The sequence below is a fragment of the Hemitrygon akajei genome, chromosome 15, assembly GCF_048418815.1.
Source record: "Hemitrygon akajei chromosome 15, sHemAka1.3, whole genome shotgun sequence".
In the NCBI taxonomy this organism is placed as follows: Eukaryota; Metazoa; Chordata; class Chondrichthyes; order Myliobatiformes; family Dasyatidae; genus Hemitrygon; species Hemitrygon akajei.
Genome location: NC_133138.1, coordinates 82,736,489 through 82,758,900, shown reverse-complemented (window position 1 = coordinate 82,758,900; position 22,412 = coordinate 82,736,489). Strand labels below are relative to the sequence as shown.

Below are 22,412 nucleotides of genomic sequence, written 5' to 3'. Positions count from 1 at the left end.
GGATTTTAGAATCTAACACAATATAAAAGCTTTTCTTTTCACTACAGAGTAATACAGTTATACATTCAATTCAGCATCTAGATAAACAGTCCGCGAGCACATTATCACTTACTTTAATATCTTAACATCTTGTACCTTACTAAAGTCTTGTAGCATCAGATTTCAATTTAATAACCACCTATGTTTATTTCTTTCCTTCAGCAAACAAAACTAAAGAGTTGTGATCTTAGCTTACGTGTATACTACAAAAGTTCATGCAAATACTAATCTTTATGTTGCTTTCAAATTTAACAGACAGGCTTCCATGGGGTTGTCTTTATTATTCACAGGCTTTGTCGAAATCCCATAAAACCGGCTTTTGCTATTTAAAAATGGCGTCCCCATTAACCCTCGCCTCTTTTCCGGTTACTTCCCACGTGGGGAGCTTGGGTATCCTGGCGAAATAGGCTTTCGCCCGCTTCTTCCATAGGAGTTATTTTATCAACACTGTGTCCCAAACTTAGACCATCTTCTGAATTTCCACCCCATTCTTTAATTTTACACAAGTTGCTAGTTTTCTCTTCAGGACCCCTCAGGCTATTAGTTTTCAGTTCGAACTCTTTGTTCAAACAGCATTTCAAATTCTGCCTTTTCACACCACACTCTGGAATAACAATAGCGGGGGGGGGTGAGGCATCACCGTCCATCTCAACCTGTAAGTGATCTGCAGGCTTTGTGGTACCACGCCGTTGAAATGACTGGACAATAGACAATAGACAATAGGTGCAGAAGTAGACCATTCGGCCCTTCGAGCCTGCACCGCCATTTTGAGATCATGGCTGATCAATCCCTATCAATACCCGGTTCCTGCCTTGTCCCCATATCCCTTGATTCCCCTATCCATAAGATACCTATCTAGCTCCTTCTTGAAAGCATCCAGAGAATTGGCCTCCACTACCTTCCGAGGCAGTGCATTCCAGACCCCCACAACTCTCTGGGAGAAGAAGTTTTTCCTTAAATCTGTCCTAAATGACCTACCCCTTATTCTCAAACCATGCCCTCTGGTACTGGACTCTCCCAGCATCTGGAACATATTTCCTACCTCTATCTTGTCCAATCCCTTAATAATCTTATATGCTTCAATTAAATCCCCTCTCAATCTCTTTAATTCCAGCGTGTACAAGCCCAGTCTCTCTAACCTCTCTGTGTAAGACAGTCCAGACATCCCAGGAATTAACCTCGTGAATCTACGCTGCACTTCCTCTACAGCCAGGATGTCCTTCCTTAACCCTGGAGACCAAAACTGTACACAATACTCCAGGTGTGGTCTCACCAGGGCTCTGTACAAATGCAAGAGGATTTCCTTGCTCTTGTATTCAATTCCCTTTGTAATAAAGGCCAACATTCCATTAGCCTTCTTCACTGCCTGCTGCACTTGCTCATTCACCTTCAGTGACTGATGAACAAGGACTCCGAGATCTCTTTGTATTACTCCCTTACCCAACTCTATACCATTCAGATAATAATCTGCCTTCCTGTTCTTACTCCCAAAGTGGATAACCTCACACTTATTCACATTAAACGCCATCTGCCAAGTATCTGCCCACTCACCCAGCCTATCCAAGTCACCCTGAATTCTCCTAACAACCTCATCACATGTCACACTGCCACCCAGCTTAGTATCATCAGCAAATTTGCTGATGTTATTTTCTATGCCTTCATCCAAATCGTTAACGTAAATGGTAAACAGCTGTGGTCCCAATACCGAGCCCTGTGGCACCCCACTAGTCACCACCTGCCATTCCGAGAAACACCCATTCACCGCTACCCTTTGCTTTCTATCTGCCAACCAGTTTTCTATCCATGTCAATGCCTTCCCCCCGATGCCCTGAGCTTTGATTTTACCCACCAATCTTCTATGTGGGACCTTATCAAATGCCTTCTGAAAATCGAGGTACACTACATCCACTGGATCTCCCCCATCTAACTTCCTGGTTACATCCTCGAAAAACTCCAACAGGTTAGTCAAGCATGATTTACCCTTGGTAAACCCATGCTGGCTCGGCCCAATCCTATCACTGCTATCTAGATATGCCACTATTTCATCCTTAATAATGGACTCTAGCATCTTTCCCACCACCGATGTCAGGCTGACAGGTCGATAGTTCTCTGTTTTCTCCCTCCCTCCTTTCTTAAAAAGTGGGATAACATTAGCCATTCTCCAATCCTCAGGAACTGATTCTGTATCTAAGGAACATTGGAAAATGATTGCCAATGCATCCGCAATTTCCAGGGCCACCTCCTTTAGTACCCTAGGGTGCAGACCATCTGGACCTGGGGATTTGTCAGCCTTCAGTCCCATCAGTCTTCTCATCACCGTTTCCTTCCGAATGTCAATCTGTTTCATTTCCTCTGTTACCCTATGTCCTTGGCCCATCCATACATCTGGGAGATTGCTTGTGTCTTCCTTAGTGAAAACAGATCTAAAGTACTCATTAAATTCTTCTGCCATTTCTCTGTTTCCCATAACAATTTCACCCAATTCATTCTTCAAGGGCCCAACATTGTTCTTAACATTGTTCTTTCTCTTCACATACCTAAAAAAGCTTTTGCTATCTTCCTTTATATTCCTGGCTAGCTTGTGTTCGTACCTCATTTTTTCTCCCCGTATTGTCTTTTTAGTTAAGTTCTGTTGTTCCTTAAAGACTTCCCAATCATCTGTCCTCCCACTCACCTTAGCTCTGTCATATTTCCTTTTTTTTTAATGCTATGCAGTCTCTGACTTCCTTTGTCAACCACTGAGGCCCCTTTCCCCCCTTTGAATCCTTCCTTCTCTGGGGGATGAACTGATTTTGCACCTTGTGCATTATTCCCAAGAATACCTGCCATTGCTGTTCCACTGTCTTTTCTGCAAGGCTATCCATCCAGTCAACTTTGGCCAGCTCCTCCCTCATGGCTCCATAGTTTCCCCTGTTCAACTGCAACACTGACACCTCCAATCTGCCCCTATCCTTCTCAAATTGCAGATAAAAACATCATATTATGATCACTACCTCCTAATGGCTCCTTTACTGTGAGATCGCTTATCAAATCCTGTTCATTATACAGACTGGAGCCTGGTTGCTGCCTTTGATATCAATCCAGCCTTTAAATTTTCTTCATTCGATTTGGGAACTACATATTTCCCTTTTCCTTCAATAATAATATTCATCTCCCCACTTTTGATCTCCGCATTAACTTTTAACACACCTTCGAGCACAAACACCTGGGACTCTCACTTCCCAGTATTACCAAGGTTAACCCTTTCTTCACTGAATCAAGTCTATCTGACCCACAAGGACTGCATTCCTTTTCAACTGAATCAAATACCTCAGACTTTTTCTGAGCTCCGTTACTAGGTTCAGTACCACGTGCATCCACATCTTGGACACACTCAAACGGGACATTTGCCTCTTCCAGGCTTTCAATACCCGTACCCGGTCCAAATTCTAAATTCCCCTGATTCTCCCAGCTACTCTCTGGGCAACTCCCTTCTGGAGTAAACTCAACCCTGCGGGCTGAAACAACCTCATCTGCCAACCCAGCAGACTTCTTCAAGGTAAGGGCACCCTTTTCATCTAGGACTGCCCTCATTTCATTATCGGGAACACCTTTAGAATTTTCAACTTCTTCAAACAGTTCTGCCAAACCAGACAGATCATCCATGTCCAACTCTGGACCTTTTAACAGCTCTATCTGTTTCTCATCTTTATCTCCTGCCTCTAGAACTTTTCTCTTCACTAAGGGAAGATCTACCTCCTCTCCCTTACTCTCTTTCACTTTACTCCTCTTCGTTTTACCACCCTCTAAACCCTCGTGGTACAGGGTCGTTAAAAACATCTCGGCCAAATCGATACTGGCCTGATTTAAACTGCTCTCTGTCTCAGCTGCCTTTCTCGACATGCTGCGAGTGATCGCGCATACGGGATAGATCTTGGAATCTAGGGGCGGAGCCTCAACACTCACAGGCTGGCTTGTCAGCGTCATTGCTGACCAAACCTTACCACCGGCTAAATCGTTACCCAGAAGGACGTCCGCGTCAGTTCTCGGGAATTCTGATCGCACCCCCATTTCAACTGGTCCAGAGACTAGCTCACAATTCATAATGACCCTATGCAAGGGCACCATTTCCATCCCTTTGCCTATTCCTTTCACAGCTACCATTCCCGTCTTGTGACCAAAATCTAGTACCTTGCTGCTGATCAATGATAATTCAGTCCCCGTGTCTCTCCAGATCCGTACTGGAACTGGGGTGTCTCCGTCCCTCACAGACACGGTTCCGTTTGACATACAAGTCTCAGACCCTTCTCGTACTCTGTCTACCCGGGGCTCTCTTGTCGATTTACTGATTACCACGGCACATCCGATAGGGACTGCTGCTTTCCCTTTTCTTGTCTCTTTCCCCGGAGCAAAGCACCTAGATGCAATATCCCCCCCCCCCCCCTTTCCACAATTAAAACAGGTCAAGCCCGGAAATCTCTGGCCGTCTTGCCTTTCCCCCTCAATCTTACCACTAGCTCCCGGCGGGACCTCTGCCTCAGCCGGCGGGCTTTCTCGATCATTCCCACGGTCTCTCTGGGAACTTTTATTCGAGGAAAACTTTGTCTTGTGGGTTAGGGCATATTCATCTGCGAACCTAGCAAATTCTGAGATGGACTTATTCGGCTTTTCATTCAAATACATCTGGATATCCTCTGAAACACAACCTTTAAATTCCTCAATCAGAATTAACTCCCTGAGACGCCAATAATCCTCTTCCACTATCTCTGCTGTGCACCAACGGTCCAAGAGCACACCCTTCTCATAGGCAAACTCGGTATATGTCTGATTCCACCCTTCTTTTAAATTTCTGAACTTTTGTCTATACGCTTCAGGTACTAAATCTTAACTCCGGAGAGTGGCCGCCTTTACTTTGTCATAACTCTCCTCCTCTTCCTCCTCCATGGACAACTATATGCATATATGCCCGCTGTGCCTTCCCTTTTAACACACTTTGTAACAACGCCACCCACTGATCTCTGGGCCACTTCTGATTCACCGCCACCTTTTCAAAAAAGCAAGAAATAACTATCAACATCCGTCTCCTCAAACGGAGGTACTAACCTCAACTCCCGACTAACATTAAACCGCTCCTCTCAGTCTGACCCCTGAAATCGTTGCTCTTGCCTTAACTTCTCCATCTCCAAGTCATGTTTCCTCTGTTTCTCTGCCTCCCTCTCCTTCTCGGCCCTTTCCTTCTCTTTTTCAGCTCTTTCTTTCTCCTTCTCAGCTGCTTCCAGCTGTTTTAACTGAATTTCGTGCTCTCTTTGTTTCTCAGCTCTTTCCTGCTCCCGTTTCACCTCTAACTCCTTTAGCTGGAGTGCATGATCCCTTTCTCTCTCGGCCCTTTCTTTCTCCTTCTCAGCTGCTTCCAACTGCTTTAACTTAATTGCATGTTCCAACCTTAATTTCTCCAACTCTAACTGAGCCGTCCCACTAGCTGGTACCTTTTCAGGGATATTTTCCAATACCTCAGCTGCAAACACATTCTTTCCAATATAATACTGAGGTATTGCCCTTTGTACCTCCCGCTTTTTCATTGACAACCTCACTTCTGCGAGGTTTAACCCCTTCGCCAAATTTATCAAGTCTGATTTGGTGGCTCCCTCTAGCGCCTCCAGAGTCGGGTTTTCTATAAATTCACCCACATCCATCTTTGCTGGTTTCCCGTCTGGCTACTCGCGTAACCAGATCCAAGTCTGGACTTACAAGCCCGATTCACTGGTTCCCAATTCAGTGTCAAATCCCGGACGAGCCCCCAATTGTTACGTACCCCGTAACTGGGTCACTTACCAGCAAAGATAGAGAGGTCTGTTGAAGTCTGATGGTACTATTTTTAACAGTATTTATTGATAAAAATACACAAAATAATATCAATGCAAACATACAGATAATATACTTCGTCAATACTAAATCTAAAAGCGCGGGTATAATAATAATCAATAAGAAATAGCTCTATCGTTGTCTAGGGGATAATGTATTGTCCGATGGAAATATAAAAGTCACTGTAGTTCATTCAAGCTGCAGCTTTTTGGTTGGAGAGAAAGACGGGTTAAAACTTGCCCATTCCTTTTATGATGTCAATCCTTCCAGAGTCGTTAGGAGTTGATTTCCCCGTTGTTAGCTAAAAACCATTCTGCTGTGGTAAAGGGCCCACCGATTCCGGGGCAAATGGAAAAGGACGCACGTGGCCTTTCCACCAGTTTTTGCTATTACAGGATCACTAGCGTTTCTTCTGGTGTGTCTAAAGGGGCTGTTCCTCAGACCCTCTTTTATCCTGACTCACAGGGTCTCAGATGTCAATCAGGGTGGGATGATGCAATCCCTCCACCAACCCCCCCCCCCCCCCGGTTCATTGCCTGGGGGCTTCGAGGCATCATACAGGATTCAATACACAATTCTGTCTCCAAGAGACAATAGCCGTTATCAATGGTTCCGCCTTTCGGAGGCCAGGACACATTCCAAACTCTTTGTGGATTCTGCATGTCTTTCTCTCTTTTCCTGGGTCTCCTGACTCAAATCAATAGTGATCCTGTGATTCTCAAAAAGGAGGAGGCCACGGGCGTAACAGTTTGCAGTATTAATAAAGGCTACAATAAAATGTTAAAATCCTTTCTTAGAAATGCTTTACTTATAAATGTTCACAGATTATTTTCAGTTTATGAAAAACAGTTTCTTATGTTTTAAAAATGGAATTTTGGTCCCCCATCTACAAAGCTTTTCTCTTTGTCTTAGACTGTATGAAGAGAAGGAGCAAGCTGAGTTTGAAGAATCACTGAAAAGGCTGTTTGAATCCATCAACAACCTGATGAAGAGCCAACAAGTGACAACAATTCTGCTGCAGGTCAGGTGGCCTCTTCGCCTACTACAGATGTAACTTCTTAGGAATTTTCTGTGTGCTGCAATGAAAAAGATTTGTCTTCACATCATAAGTGGCTACAGGAAAATAACTCACATTCATTGGTTCACCAAGAATCAGTGGGAGGTTATTGTCACTGGATGTTGCTCAGCCTCCTGCATTCCTTCAGCAGGAAAATAACTTTCAGTCTTTTGCTCCTTTATCACATTTCAAAATCCCTCTTTCAACAAGTTCATTTTTTGTTATCTGTAATCAGGGCAATGAAGCAAGTCAACTGCACTTCCTTTGTAGCTACAACACTACATTTTGCATTCTGTTTTCATTCTTACAACCCTGATATACTTATGTATGGCATAATAAGTATCATGCAAATAAAATCTTTTCACTGTATCTTGGTTCATGTGACAATACATAAACAAACCAATACATAAAGCATAGAATATAGAACAGTACAACACAATACAGGCCCTTGGGCCCACAATGTTGTGCCAACCCTTTAACCTACTCCAAGATCAATTTAGGCTATCCCTCCTATATAGTTCTCCACTTCTCTTTCATACATGTGCCTTTATAAGAATCTCTTAAGTTTACAAGTCTCTCAAAATTTAAAGCAGAGATTCTTGATTGGGCTGGACTTGAAGGGATATGGGGAGAAGGCAGAAGATTGGGGCTGAGAGGGAAAATAGATCAGCCATGATGAAATGGCGAAGCAGACTCAATAGGCCAAATGGACTAATTCTGTTCCTATGTTTTGTGGTCTAAAATGTTGCTGATGTACCTGCTTCAACTACCACCCCTGGCAGTGCATTCTATGCATCCATGTCCCCACTATACTTTCCTCCCAATACCATAAAGTTATGCACCCTTGTATTAGGCATTTCAACCCTGGGAAAATCTCTCTGGCTGTGTCTGCCTCTTATGATCTTGAACACCTCTATCAACTCTCCCCTTATCGTCCTTCTCTCCAAAGAGAAAAGTCCTAACTCACTCAACCTATCCATGTAAGATCCAGGCATCATCCTGGTAAATCTCCTCTGCAGCTTCCTAAAGCTTCCACATCCTTCCTATAATGAGGTGATCACAACTGAATGCAACAGTCCAAGTGCAGACTAACCAGAGTTTTATAAAGCTGTAACATTACCTTGTGGCTCTTGAACTCGAGTCTCAACTAATGAAGACCAACATACCTTAGGCCTTCTTAACAACCCTATGAATTTGCACAGCAACTTTGAGGGATCTATAGAGGTGAAACCCAACAGCCCTCTGTTCCTCCACATGGTTAGGAATCCTGCCATTACCCCCGTTTGCTGCCTTCAATGTTGGCCTTCCAAAGTGAATCGCTTCACTCTTTTCTGGATTGAACTCCATCTGGCACTTCTCAGTCCAGCTCTGCATCCAATAAATGTCCCACTGTAACCTAAGTCAGCTTCAACACAAACCTTTGTCTTACCTGCAGACTTACCAAACCACCCTTCGTCTTCTTTATCCAAGTTGTCCAAAAATTTCAAAGTGAAGGTGTCCTACAACAGAACAGATCCCTGTGGACTGGTCACCAAAATCCAGGCAGAATATGCCCCATGTACTACCGCCTTCTGCCTTCTGTGGACAAGCCACTTCTGAATCCACGCAGCCAAGTTCCCCTGGATTCAGTAACTCCTGATTTTCTGAATGAACCTACCATGGAGAACCTTATCAAATGCTTTGCTAAAATCCATATACACCAGATCCATTGCTCTGCCTTCATCGATATGCTTTGTCACTTCCTCAAAGATTTCACTCGAGCTCACAAGGCAAAACCTACCCCTCACAAAGTTATGCTGATGATCTTTCTTCAAATGCTTGTAACTCCTTCCTCTAAGAGCTCCCCAATAGTTTCCCCACCACTGACATAAGATTCACTGGTCTACAATCCCCCATTCATCCCTTTACCTTTCTTGAAGAAGAGTTTAACATTTACCATCCTTCAGTCCTCTGCGACTGCTCCTGTGGCCAGTGAGGCTGCATTATCACCAAACATGCAGCAATCTCTCCCCTCATTTCCCATAGTAACCAGGAGAATATCCCATCTGGCCCCAAGGACTTAACTATCCTCACAAAATGCTGGTGGAACACAGCAGGCCAGGCAGCATTTTCCACCAGCATTTTGTGTGTGTTGTTTGAATTTCCAGCATCTGCAGATTTCCTCGTGTTTGCGACTTCACTATCCCGAAGTCTTTCCGAAGTTCCAGCTCCTCATCTTTTTAAAAACATCAGCATGTCACGGTCTGTTTTCTGCTGACCTTACATTTTTCAAGGTCCCTCTCACGGCTGAATACTGAAGTAAAGTATTCACTTAGGTCCTCCTCTACCTCCTTCAATTCCGAGTAGATCTTTCCTCCGTCCTCGCTCCTGCCCTCACTTTAGTCATACTCGTGTTTTTCAGTGACTTTAAGTGTTCCTTGATTTTGCTGGACATTTCAAAATAGAACATAGGAAAGGACTGGAGCATGACGTCTGGTTGAACATGATACCAAATGAAATACCTTCTGTCAGTACACGATCCATACCCTTCCATTTACTGCATATTCATGTATCTATCTAAAAGCCTCTCAAATGTCTCGATCATATTTGCTTCCACCACTACATCTGGCAGCCTATTCCGACCAGCTGCCACTTTTGTGTAAAAAAAGACTTACCTCACTTGCAATTTTCCTCTTCTCTGCTTGAAGGTTTGACATGTCCATTGTGGGTAAAAGGATCTGCTTGTCTACTTTATTATGCCTTTCATAGTTTTAAAATAAAATTTTTAAAAATTGTTTTAAATAAATAAAATTTTAAAAATAATCTGGTAGAATGCCTCATCACCAGAACTCCCCAACAGGCACCTGGACCCTGCCTGGGGCCCTCAGAGTCAGGCTCTTTCTGTACAGATAACACATCATTCCCAATGTACTTGGGATGGATGTGAAGGGGAACAGACAGTCACCCACCTCTTTGCAGACTGTGGATTTGCTTAGAGGATGTGGAGAAAGATACAGAAGTCCCTATTCCAATTCATCTCCAGCAACTGTGTAATGTAAGACTTTCAAATCTATGGGTTGTTCCAGGGGCTGTGGGATGCACTGAAACTTGGTGCAAACAATACAGAGACTTTTTGAGGAAGTACCACAATCTAGACTCCCTCTGCTGTTGTACTTGGAAGGACTGAGTTGTGTAGGGACCTCAGCAGTGAAAGGGCATATCACCCAAGGGGTCACATCGGTGGAAATAGAACTATAGATTTTTAAAAATAAGTTAACACTACCAAAATGTAATGATCATAAATAAAAAAGTTTGCACTTTTTCTTCTCATATACATTACGAATAAAGGTTATTTTTGCAATATTTATCAGGCCTGCTATCAGCCTCCAACACTCCAAAGAAGGCAGTCCACCCTCTCCTTAAAGCTCATGACTACTAATCCAGGCAGCGTCCCGGTAAACCTCTCAAAGCCTCCACCACCATTACGTGGCTAATGCTTCCCCTCTCATTGATTGAACTAAAATAACATTTCTGAGTGAAAACAAGCAGCTGGAGGAACTTAATCGGTCAATCAGCATCTGTGGAGGCAAAGGGGTAGCTGATGTTGCAGGTTGAGTCCTTACAATATTGCTCAGTTGCACTTAGAGAGTTAAAAATGGCAGTGAAGAAAACTGGAGCAGAATTTTAAACTCGAGGGCCTTGTTAGTCCAAGCACCACTCTTGAAGCTCTCACTCTCCAAGATTCGGCCAAAGTGAAGATCAGTTTACATAAGACTTTTTCCACAGAGAATCGGAAGTAGAAATTAATTTTGAGCTGTTTTGTCCTCCTATTAAAATGGTGAGCACGTTGGGAATCCTGTATGGAAGTTTCATAACCTTGGAGGAGGAATGTAACAAGCCTACTGTGGTTTAATGAATGCTTCAGAAACAGTGAAGGCTTCAATACACCAAGTTATTGTCAGCCCATTAGTTCTTAGACTGTGAAGGCAATTGATGTCTGTGAACTGTAGGCGTCTAAGGCTTCACTAATTCATTTTATTTATTCTCTTCCCTGATCCCAGGTTGCTTCTTTGAAGTACTTGCCCTCAGTGCTGCATGATGTAGAATCAGTCTTTGACGTCAAATTATTGAGGTAAGATATACCCTGCAGAAGAGGCATTGTCTTTACGGAGAAAACTTTTGTGTTATATTTGCATCTTCAGTCAGAAATAGAAAGGCTTAAAAGGATTTAAAAAGCTATACAATTGTATATAGAATCATAGAGTCATTCATTATGGAAACAGGCCTTTTGGCTCATATCCTCTATATGAACTAAGATGTCTATCTAAACTACTCCTATTTGCCTGCATTTGGCCGATATCCCTCAAAACCTTTTCCATCCATATACTTGTTCAAGTGTCTTATTATTGTACATGCCTCAAATGCTTTCTCTGGTAGCTCGCTGCACATGTGCACCTAATAATAGCAATATAATAGGCATCCGTTAGTCTCGAAAGACAATAGATTTGTGCCTTGGAAAGTTTCCAGGGCGCAGGCCTGGGCAGGGTTGTATGGGAGACTGGCAGTTGCCCATGCTGCAAGTCTCCCCTCTCCACGCCACCGATGTTATCCAACGGAAAGGCAAGGGCTGAATCAGCTTGGCACAGGTGTCATCGCAGAGCAATGTGTGGTTAAGTGCTCAAGGACACAACACACTGCCTTAGCTGAGTGACCTTCAGATTACTAGGCCAACGTCTTGACCACTTGGCCACGTGCCAACACTTCTGAATAAAGACGTGGCCCCTTAGGTCCTTTTATAAATCTTTCACCTTTTCACTTAAACCCATGCCTTCTAGTTCTTTACATTCCCTGGGGAAAAGGTTGTGTGCATTCACCCTATCAATGCCCCTCATGATTTTATGCACTTCTATAAGATCATCCTCAGTCTCCTGTGATCCAGTCAATAAAATCCTAGCCTACCCAACCTCTCGCCATAACTCAAGCCCACAAGTCCTGCCAGCTCCCTTGTACTCTTTCCATCTTAATGCTATCTTCCTCTAACATTATTTCAAAACCTTTACCACAATCATTTATTTTAATCTGGAAGTGAAGGACGATGTACCAGATGAGACATGAGAAATAACATATGAGGCATAGTATCAAAGAGCGATGGGTCTTCGGCCCACTGACGACATACTGTCACAAACCACCCAATCACACTACTCTTACGTTAACCCATTTTCCTTATTCTTTCCACATTCTTGTTGAGTCCTATTTGTTTCTACCATGTAATCACACACAATTTACTGTGGCGAATTAATCTGGCCTTTGAGATATGGGGAGGAACCAAAGCACTGGCAGGAATCCAGGCAATCACAAGGAGAGCTTGCAGATGGGCAGAGCTGAACATAGGTTGCTGGCACTATGAGACAGTGACTTCATTAGCCGTATGTCAAGTATTCACAACTAACAGATCAGGCAAAGACCGAAAGGGCCTTTTTAAAGCAAGATGTTATTGATTAAAAGTTTCATAGATTCATTCATGGATTCATAAAGATATACAGCATGAAACTGGCCTCTTGGCTGAACATGTTCATGATGATTAATATGCGTATTTACACAAATCTTATTTGCCTGATTTTGGCCCTTATCCTTGTAAACCTTTCCTGTCTATGTTCTTGTCCAGATGACTTTTAAATATTCAACTGTACCCACCTCTACAATCTCCTCTGGTAGCTTATTCCACATACCCACCACACGCACTGTGAAAAACTTCTCCTGCAACTCTTCATGACATCTTTCCCCTTCTCCTTAGACCTACACCCTCCAGATATAGACTCCCTTCTTCTGCTTTTTGGGCCCTTAGATCCCAGAGGCCATTGATGGCCCCTTGTCTCCAACGTCCAGAGACGATGGAAGGGTTGGGGTTCATCAATATTTCTGAAATCCATTGTATCCATTGTACAGGGGATTAGCCTATAGAGCTTCACCAGAGCCCTGTTAGCCAGCCTTGCCCACTTGCACCTCTGACAACAGGGATGTAGGTGTGGACTTTGAGAGGCATAGACTCCCTTGCTCTGGGAAAAAGACAGGGACTATCTACCTTATCTGTGTTTCATGTAAGTTTGTAAACATCTATAATGTTATCCTTCCCTCCAGAGGGTACAGCCCCAGACCATTCAATTGCTCATTATAACTCAAGACTACCAATCCATGCAAAATTCCTGTAAGTCTCTTTTACGCCTTTTTGCTTAATTACATCCATCCTATATCATGATGTCCAGAACAGTGCATAATGCTCCAAGTCTAATGATGAACAGTGAAGGACACACACCCTGTGACATATGACAGATCATCCTTCATTACCACTCTCTAATTTTTTTGTTATTTCATCCGCGATCCCATGTTCTAACCTTCTAAAACGGCCTACAAATTGGAATTTATCAAAGGCATTGCAGAAGTGCATATAGACAATGTCCACTACTTTGTCCACATCAGTCATCTTGGCCACCACCTCAAAAGCCCTCATTCAGACTTATGAGATATGATCTCCCACAAACTAAGCCATGCTGACTATTCCTAATTTTTCAAAATGTAAATAAATCCTCTTCCTCAGAATTGCTTCCAGTAACTTTTTCCTCCAGAGATGTAACTCTCACTAGCTGCAGTTCCCTGACTTGTCCTTGCAGCCCTTCATAAATAAAGCCATCCCCTACTCGTCATAAATCAAAGAGTGCTGCAGTGCAGAAATGGGCCATTTGCTCATCTAGTCCATGCCGAACTTTTATTCTGTCTGGTCCCATCAACCTGTAACTGGGACACATTCCTTCATACCTTCCCATCCATGTAAACTTCCCTTAAATGCTGAAATTTCATCTCTACCGACAGCTTGTTCCATACACATACCACCCGCTGAGCGAAGAAGTCCACGTTCTGGTTCTCCTTAACTATTTCACCTTTCACCCTAGTTATAATTTCATCCAACCTTAGTAGGAGAAGTGGACTTGCATTTCCCTATCTATACCCTTTGTATACTTTTCCTTTATCTTTCAGTACATTATCCATGCTATTTAAAATACAACAATATCTCCCAGTGCCTAGGCAGTCTCCTCCCTTGCTTCCTAAATTGTCATACAATACACCTGCTCAAGGTCTTGGGACATTTTCATGCTCTTCAGGACTGCAGGAACCTACTTGTTCTTAAATGAATAGAGTCTAGCACCATTATAGTAGCACCGTTCACTTTCCTGAACTTACTAGCATCCATGACTATTTCCACAGTTAAGGAGTATTTGCTTATCTCCCATGGCTTCACACACACACACTGGTCCTATGCTTTCCCTGGTTACTTCTTTGTTTTAAATATTCATATGGTATCTTTTAGGATTGTCCTTTAACTTAGTTGCCAGGAATATCTCATTGAAGTGTAAAGATTTAAAGTGTGGAAGGGAAGCAGTCAGTCCATGTGCAGTCGATCACTCACCTCTGCAATTTTGCCCTTAGGTTACCCATGTTTGCCCTGAAGCCTGTTTATTTCATAATGGAAAAACTCACAAGCATTACAGCTTGATTGTTGCATGCTCCTTTTAATTGTGCCATAAAGTCTGTTTGCCATGAGCTTATGAAATAGTTCAGTCTTGTTTCACTTTCTAAAACCAAACTTCAGGTGAACCTTGAACTAAATTACCTTAGTTAAAACTACCTTTTCTTTTGTGATACCATCTCTTTCCCTGAAATGTCATTTGTTAAGAATTTTGGGCTAATCAAAGTGAGAGTTGTCACTATCCCTATCTAGAATACTGTCCTTTCTGAGTTATCCATTCCTGGCTGCACTCTTAGTCCCGATGTAGGGTTTTGACAAGAAACGTGGATAAATCCTTTCTCTCTACAGATGCTACTCAGCCTGTTGAGTACTTCTAACAGATTTTCCACTGCCAATGTACATTGTCAGAACCATTGACTCCCAAGTGAAGCTAAGTAAGCCTCTCTCTCCTCCGCCCTAAACAAAATAGATCAGTTCTGATGTTGGAAACATCCACTCTGACCATACTTGGGAGAGGCGACAAATGGGATCAGGGAAGAGACAGCAGAGCTCCTGCCTTGCAGCGCCAGAGACCCAGTTCTTCCATGAATTCAGGTGCTCTGTGTTTGGAGTTCGCCTGTTCTCTCTTTGACCCTGTGGATTTTGCCTGGATGCTCTCACTTTCTCACACATCCAAAAGTTGTGTAGGTTGGCAGGTTAATTGCCTATTGTGAATTGACACTAGTGTGTAAGTGAGAGGTGGAATATGCAGGGATCTTTGAGGTAACATGAGAAAAACAAAATGGGATTAGAGTAAATGAGTATTTGAATGTTGGCAGAGATTCAGTGGGCCATATGGGCCATTTCTGAGCGGTACGACTCAATGATATTTTTATTTCTCAGCACAGCTTTGATTGAGGTTGCCAATTAATGGCATGTCAGGGGTAAACATTTTGTTTTACTCTACTGCCTTTGCTCACAGTGACTTATTTCACAGCAATCCTTTCAGATAACAGGGGAGTTTGATTTTGTTGTTCTGGTCTGGTTCACAAGCCATCTCCAGTGGTAAAAGCCAACTGAGGACAATTTCTAAACAAACAACTCATTTTTATTTATTTTCTCTCAGCTGGCTGTTACCATCTAGAAGGCACTGCTCAAAGAGTGGTAGCTGCAGATTTAACGTTAGCTTTTAAAAGAAATACTCCGGTGGTGCGACATTCCCAGATGTTGAAAGCATTTTTAGGATTAACAATAAACTCTGAGTGTACACTTAAAGTTGAATTACATGGTGAAAATACCTCAAGTGTTAAATGGGTTATGCTTTGGAAATTTTCCGTCAAGGCTTACAGAGCAGCATAAAACAAAACTCTTTTAAGTATTCATTAAGAATTAGCAAGCATGATAAATGAAATGTGTTCAATTCAAGCACTGCAAGTAACATAAGACATTGTCAGACATTTTACAGTATAAAATGTTACAAGTTGCAATGATCTAATAGAACCTCTGTTGGATCCTAATGTTTTTACGTTTCAGAGTTTCCAAAGTCATGAATGAGGCTTAAAACTTGATGCTTACAGCCATTTTATTAAGTGTTACAGTGAAAAGAACTACCAAAGAAAGAAGAGCCAAGAACCAATAAATCATGATTGTCTCATACAAAACACCTAACTCTGACTGAAAAGATAACAACATCCCAGTGATAACAATGAACAATTAAGCTATAAAATGGCCATATTCAAATGTTATGACATCTGCAGCATAAAAACTAAGAAGCTTCTAGAAAATTTACTTTAAAGTTCACTGAATAATTACATATATATAGATAATTATAGATAAATACAAGCAAGCATAGGAAAGATAGACTATAAAAACAAGTTCTAACCCTAAACCACCATTACCACTTTGATTCTAAATCACATATTTAAAATCACTACATCTGAAATTTCAGAGGCAGACAAATTGTGGTACCAGCATTAACTATAAAATATACAAAAACTCACCTGGAGTGATGAAAACATTGAAGGATATATTGTGGTAGTGACTAAGTCACTGGAGAAAATGGAAAAGTTGTAGGAATGAAAGTGTTTATTCGGCACAACAAACAGATATTCTCATAGTGACCTTCTTGGTAGAATTTCACAACTTTAATGTACATTACATTCTTATAGTCTTAAGATCAAAGGTGACAGCAGGTGATTCAATACAATTTCAATAGTTACAATGACATTGTCTACTTCAATACTTTGGGTGGACATTGCTTCCTTTGAACTGCATACCTACAGTGAGAGACACCTCTTTGCTGGGTCAAGCTTGCAATGTACAATTTACATTAAGAACCAAAGACTGGTTCTTGCTTGAATTAATATCTGCTATTTACACATATTCCAGAGTACTCTCTAACATATCCTCTTCTTGGTCCCTATAAGTTTGAATCAGGTTCATGGATCTATGAAGTGAGACAGGAAACACTGACTGTGAATAAGTATATTAATCATTTACTTACACACAATAAAAATTTGAACAAACATTCATGTTTCCCAAATTATAGGAACTACAAAGCTGAATATTCAACAAAGATCATTAGCTAAAAGCACACACAGAGCATACCTTCCCAATGGTTATGTGCACCGTTTGCCTTAAACAAAGGAAGAGAGAGCAAGTCCCTTCCATGTGCTATTTTATACTTGGGACATTTGAAACTGGATACCAGGTGACTAACCAATGGGAAAAGCTGCTGCAGTTTCTAAACTGACCAATCATGATGGGAGCAACTTTCAGAATAAGACATGCCCCTTCCTCTACCACCCCCCCCCGCCCCCCCAACAGGACAGCTCTTCAACAGAAATCTGTTGCAGGAAGGATAAACTTTGAGGATCTAATGAAGGAGCAGCAAAAATTACCTTCACTTCAGATCCCTTCCTCAATTACCAACCTATCATATCCCGAAGCGTACCTACATATACACTACCTTTTATCTCTAATTGACAATTGTGAGATGGATATGAGATGGCAATAAAATGTTCCAGAAATTTGATCACATCGCCTTCTTGGACATATTTGTCTTTGTTAATTCAACCAGTCCTTAAAATGCAGCTTTGAAATTCATGTGCTTGTTGCCTCCTTCCCTACTGGCCCATTATACTTTGATCACTTACCTTCATCCTTTCAATCTCTGATAGCTAAAACTATCAATAGTGGCGGCCAGTATTTACTCTGGAGCAGGGTCACAGAAAGGTTACTTTGTTTCTGGTTCACATTCCATGCCATGACAGAAGATTATCAGAGTGATCTGACAACTGTCTCTCAGTCTCTTTAATCTATCTACAGGAGGATTTGGGGTGGTCTCCAACTGAATAGCTGCAAGGACCTCACCCCCCCCCCCCACTGCACCCCTCCCCAGTATGTCCTTTTAATTGTTGGCCCAACCACTGAAAGGACTAGCTGATTTGTGTTCACTCACCATTCAGGCTGGGGAGGCAGGCTTCTGATGCTATGTGCAATGTCTTGTCTCTTTCTCAGTCTGCCAAGATTGTGGATTTATGCTTCTGCCATAACCCGATCCCTCCCATCTATTTTCCCGATAACTTTATGTTCTGATCTATATAATTAATCAACTACCTTCCAGAACTGTTATATTTTTAACACTTGCTGACAAGCTCTCTCTGTGTCTACTGCATTTGCATTCCCATTCCTTTTCATTTGTAGGTCTGTTTCAGTCAGGAGGTTCAAGGTCATTATTTAAGTTTTCTGTAATGAGATTTTTAGGGGCTGACTCATTTGCTCTGCTGTGCTCCCTCAGGTTCTCTATGGTCAGAAATGGTGTACTCTCATTTGCATTTCACCTGACATTGTTGGTCTTCAAGTACTTCCTACATTTGCATTCGAGGAGGCAGGAATGACCTAAATCCAAGTCACATTTGCATTTTATGAGACAGTTCCTGTGACTATGTCTCAACTTTGGAATGTTCTTTCCAAGAGAACTAAAACTCAATCTGTCCATTGGCAATATCCAATATATGTATTTTTAACCTTTTGGATTATTCTTGTTAAGAAAAGCAATGTTTTAGCTCACTCCACAGGTGTTCTCATCTTCCTTCTAAAAGAAATTTAAATTTCCCAGATTGAGTGTACACAAATCACAAATTTCCCAAAATGTCAATTTCTTTCTAGAATGTGGGAATCTCATATCTAGAGCTGGGCCACTCACATTTCCAACACCTTAATCTGGATTCGACATGGCCTGTGTGGAATCTCGGTCTCTATCTCTAATATTGATTCCAAAGTAAAGAAGTAAATAGACACAGACTTTAAACAGAGATAAGACAAAACAAAAATTCATGCTAACATTTTTCTTACTTCTGAAGTTCATAAATAAACTGAAAAAAAGTTGGAATAAACATTTAACACAAAATGAGTACATATTCAAAGGAAAAGAGAAGATGAATGGATGGGGCCACACACAATTTTACATCAATTAACAGATCTTCCTCTTGGATTAATCTGAATATCCCCCAATACAGATTTATCAAACGGATTGCTTAGCACTCATTCTCTCATACATGCATTCTCTCTCCCTCTCTCTCTCTCGTGAACTCATGTGTGGCCACACTACTTGCAACATTTTTGAACTCAAATCATTTATGTTTTAGTTACCTTCAGTGGTTAAATATTCATCAAAACATCTTTGAGCACATATTCACACCACCCTCCAGAATCTTAGATCGTAAGGCTTTGAAACACAGTATTCTGGAAATTATCGGTCATAGACAAGCAAACATTTAACTATCGCCACAGCAACAAAAATTCCAACATCTTCTGAGCTTGCTAAATTCAAAATCCTCACTATATAAAATTCTGATTGTATGACCTGGTTATCTTACAGTCTTGGGCAATGTGTCCTAGTTTAGAACAACTCATCCTTCTGGGACCATTCTTTAGTCCAGACCTTTGTTTCCACTTAATGTGTAGGGGCTTTTGTGATTCTTCTGGTCTAATTGGGTCTATTATGACTGGTTCACAATCTTATTTGTGTTCAGCCAGTATTCTGGGATATCTTGACACAATCTGAATACATCCTCCTGTCTCCAGTCTCTGCTCATTAGGGTTGTTCCTGACTCTGACTTGTCCATGTAATCTGTCCTGTCCAAGAGTCTATGACAGCACCTGCCTTACTAAGTGCATCTATCCCCAGGGTAGTATATTTCTTGTTCAACAATATTCATAACTCCACTGGAAAGTGCACTTTCTCTAACTCAAGTACCAGAGGCTCACTTTTTTCTACCCTCATTGTTGACCCTCTCCTATACCTGTAAGGTAAATAGCCTCTCCAGTCACAGGCAAGGGTAGTTATGAATACTGAAGCTTCTGTGTCGACTAACATATCACATTACTGACTCTCTACTGTGTATATCCACGAATGACCATTTCTGGCAATGGGGTCTGCAAATAGCTGCTTGTCTGACTTGGAAGCTATCCTTACTAGCTCTATGACCTGGTTAGTGGTCAACGTGGGTAGGGAAGGTTTTGCCATGGTTTCTGCCTGCTTCAATAGGTAACTGTCTCACCTTCTTCCCTTCTTGCAGAATTGGCCTGAGACACCATAGCTGTAACAAACCATCTCCTTTACCCTTCTAGTAGTCCCTTGCTTGGTGTCCTGGTTGGAGCAAACAAAGCAAGTCCTCTGTGTGTTTGCAGCAGCTATATTCACTACATCACTTTATGACCCCGCTTCCATTTTTTATTCATCTATTTCTCCAGTCCATGAAACTATTGTGGAGTTATTCCCAAGTCTAAATCCTCCTGGTGGGCTGTACTCAGCCCTTGAGCATTTCAGGAAGACTTTATCATACCTCCCTTGATTGTCCAGCCCCTGGTATTTTCACTCCGCATAGTCCATGCCAGGTTCATCGACATTATCGTTCCCTAGTAACTCTCTCCTCCTCCAGCTCATTGCCTCACTACTACCCTAAAGCTCTGATACCTCATTACTGGCATTCCCCTATTTGCCCATGTTCTATCTTGCACCTCTGGGTTTATACTGTCCCATGTATTTCTTGGGTATTTAGCTTTAACCTATATGTGTACAGTATGTGTTTGGGTGCATCTGGTGGGCAGCTTTGTCTATGCCCTGTTCAACATTCTCGAGTTTATGGAGTGAGTTCTCTCCCCTTTCATAACTGAGCCCATGATGTTGCTGTATCCTTTTTACACAGTAAGTTAAATATTCCTGCATTATTGTCCCTCTTGAGCTTTGGTTCTAGGTTTTTCCACACATGCAGTCACACACACATTTACAAACAATGCAGTGCTATACAGTTTCCCAAACGAGTGTACATGCAGCTCTCCGATATCTTCCACACTACATTTACCTTGTTGCTCATCAAATGAGTACACACACCCGTCTGGAATCAAGGACAATCAGAAAGCACCTTTTGGTGGCCTGGTCTCAACAAACTGTCTAGCTTCATTTAGAAGCTTGTCCTTTACATAAAGCATACAAACCACTCTGCATTCACATACACAGTTCTCATCTGTGTTCTCTGATACTTCGTGATTCCATGGTCATTGGCGTAAGCAGATCTAAGCATGGCATGTCATGATCAGATACAATCACCCTCCTTAGACTGCTGAGGTTGCTGACCATGTAATTGGGTCACAAACATATCCTGGGTTGACAAATGCTTCCCTTCAATTACATAGAGACACCTCTAGGGTGAAAGGTATAAAGATCCTGAGATGCCCAGTCATCAAGATCCCCCTCTCAGCCTCTACCAGTGTAGTTCAAAGGAAATCTTATGAAGCAAAACGTTTGGCACCAGCTTGTCTGCAGGAGCTGCTGGAAGGATGTGCAATGACGTCCAGCCACCTTAGGGGCTCCACTCCGGATCTACTGTCTGGGTTTAGTCCTATAACCTTCATCTCTCCCAAGGCTATCCACAAGGCATTGTGGTTATTTACCCATAAGCTGGGGATCTGGTTCATGAGCACCAGGGCATGTCCTCACACTGGTGGGCCTGCTTCCTCCACGCCCTCTGTAGTTCAGCTTGAGTCTGAGTCTCCCGATGACTGGAAATCTCAGGATCTCCATACCTTTCGCCCAGGCTTGTGATGATAACCAACGCCACCACCACAATTCAGTTTCCATGTCTTGCCAGCGAGGAGGCACTACATGAGGCTTGCTGTTGGAGAGAGCAGGGAGAGACTAATACATTCAGCTCTCCTTTTCAAGAGATGGTGAGCCAGTGGTGGAAGCTGAAAGTGAGAGCGACAAGCACTACCCACTATACTACCATGCTAGATGCATCACAAAAACCACTGTCTGAATTAATACCTGCTATATTCACATAACTCCAGAGTACTCCCTACCAGGGTATTTATATAATTATCATAATCATGTGGATTGTCCTTATAAGTAAGTGTACTTTAAGTAGACACATTTATGTGAGTTTGAGCAGCTCTCCTAATGATGGCCCTTATACAAGTAATTTAGCTGTAAATTATGATAAAGCAAATATTATAGTTTGTAATATCGAGTATCCACAGTTTTCTGGCTTTGATTTGATAGTCAAAGACATCTCATTTATCAGATTGATGTACCTTAGCTGCTTCTTTATGGATATGATCAGCCAGATCAGAGATGTCTTTAGACTCATCAGATATCTAAGCACAATACTCTTTGGCTATAGCTACTGTGTTCCCAACAAGGGAAGGTATAATTCCATCTGATTTTGGAAACCATTTTATGTATTGCAAATATTTCTGTTGCTGCTCTCTGCGGATGTGTCATTGCTGACTCTTTTTAAAGCTGTAGCAATATTTTTAATTTCTCATGATTGGTTGAAAAACAGCAACAAATAACGCCATAATAAACATTGTGCCCAGTAGTTAACAACTTTGTTCAATGACTTCTGGCTGATAACTTGCTCACTGTAGCCCAGCCACGTAGGCACTGAGTCAGAGCTTACTAGCACATTAACCTCAGTACTTGTCTTTGTT

The 22,412-nt window shown here is 42.0% G+C and overlaps 1 protein-coding gene across 1 annotated transcript in view; it reads left to right on the top strand.

Moving 5' to 3' along the window:
• Positions 1-22,412, top strand: part of LOC140739509 (dedicator of cytokinesis protein 2-like) — a 651,201-nt gene that overhangs the window by 208,078 nt on the left and 420,711 nt on the right. Inside the window, exons 23-24 of the mRNA XM_073067873.1 lie at positions 6,793-6,901; positions 10,978-11,048. Coding sequence (XP_072923974.1) covers positions 6,793-6,901; positions 10,978-11,048 — 180 coding nt within the window. The remainder of the gene's footprint in view (positions 1-6,792; positions 6,902-10,977; positions 11,049-22,412) is intronic.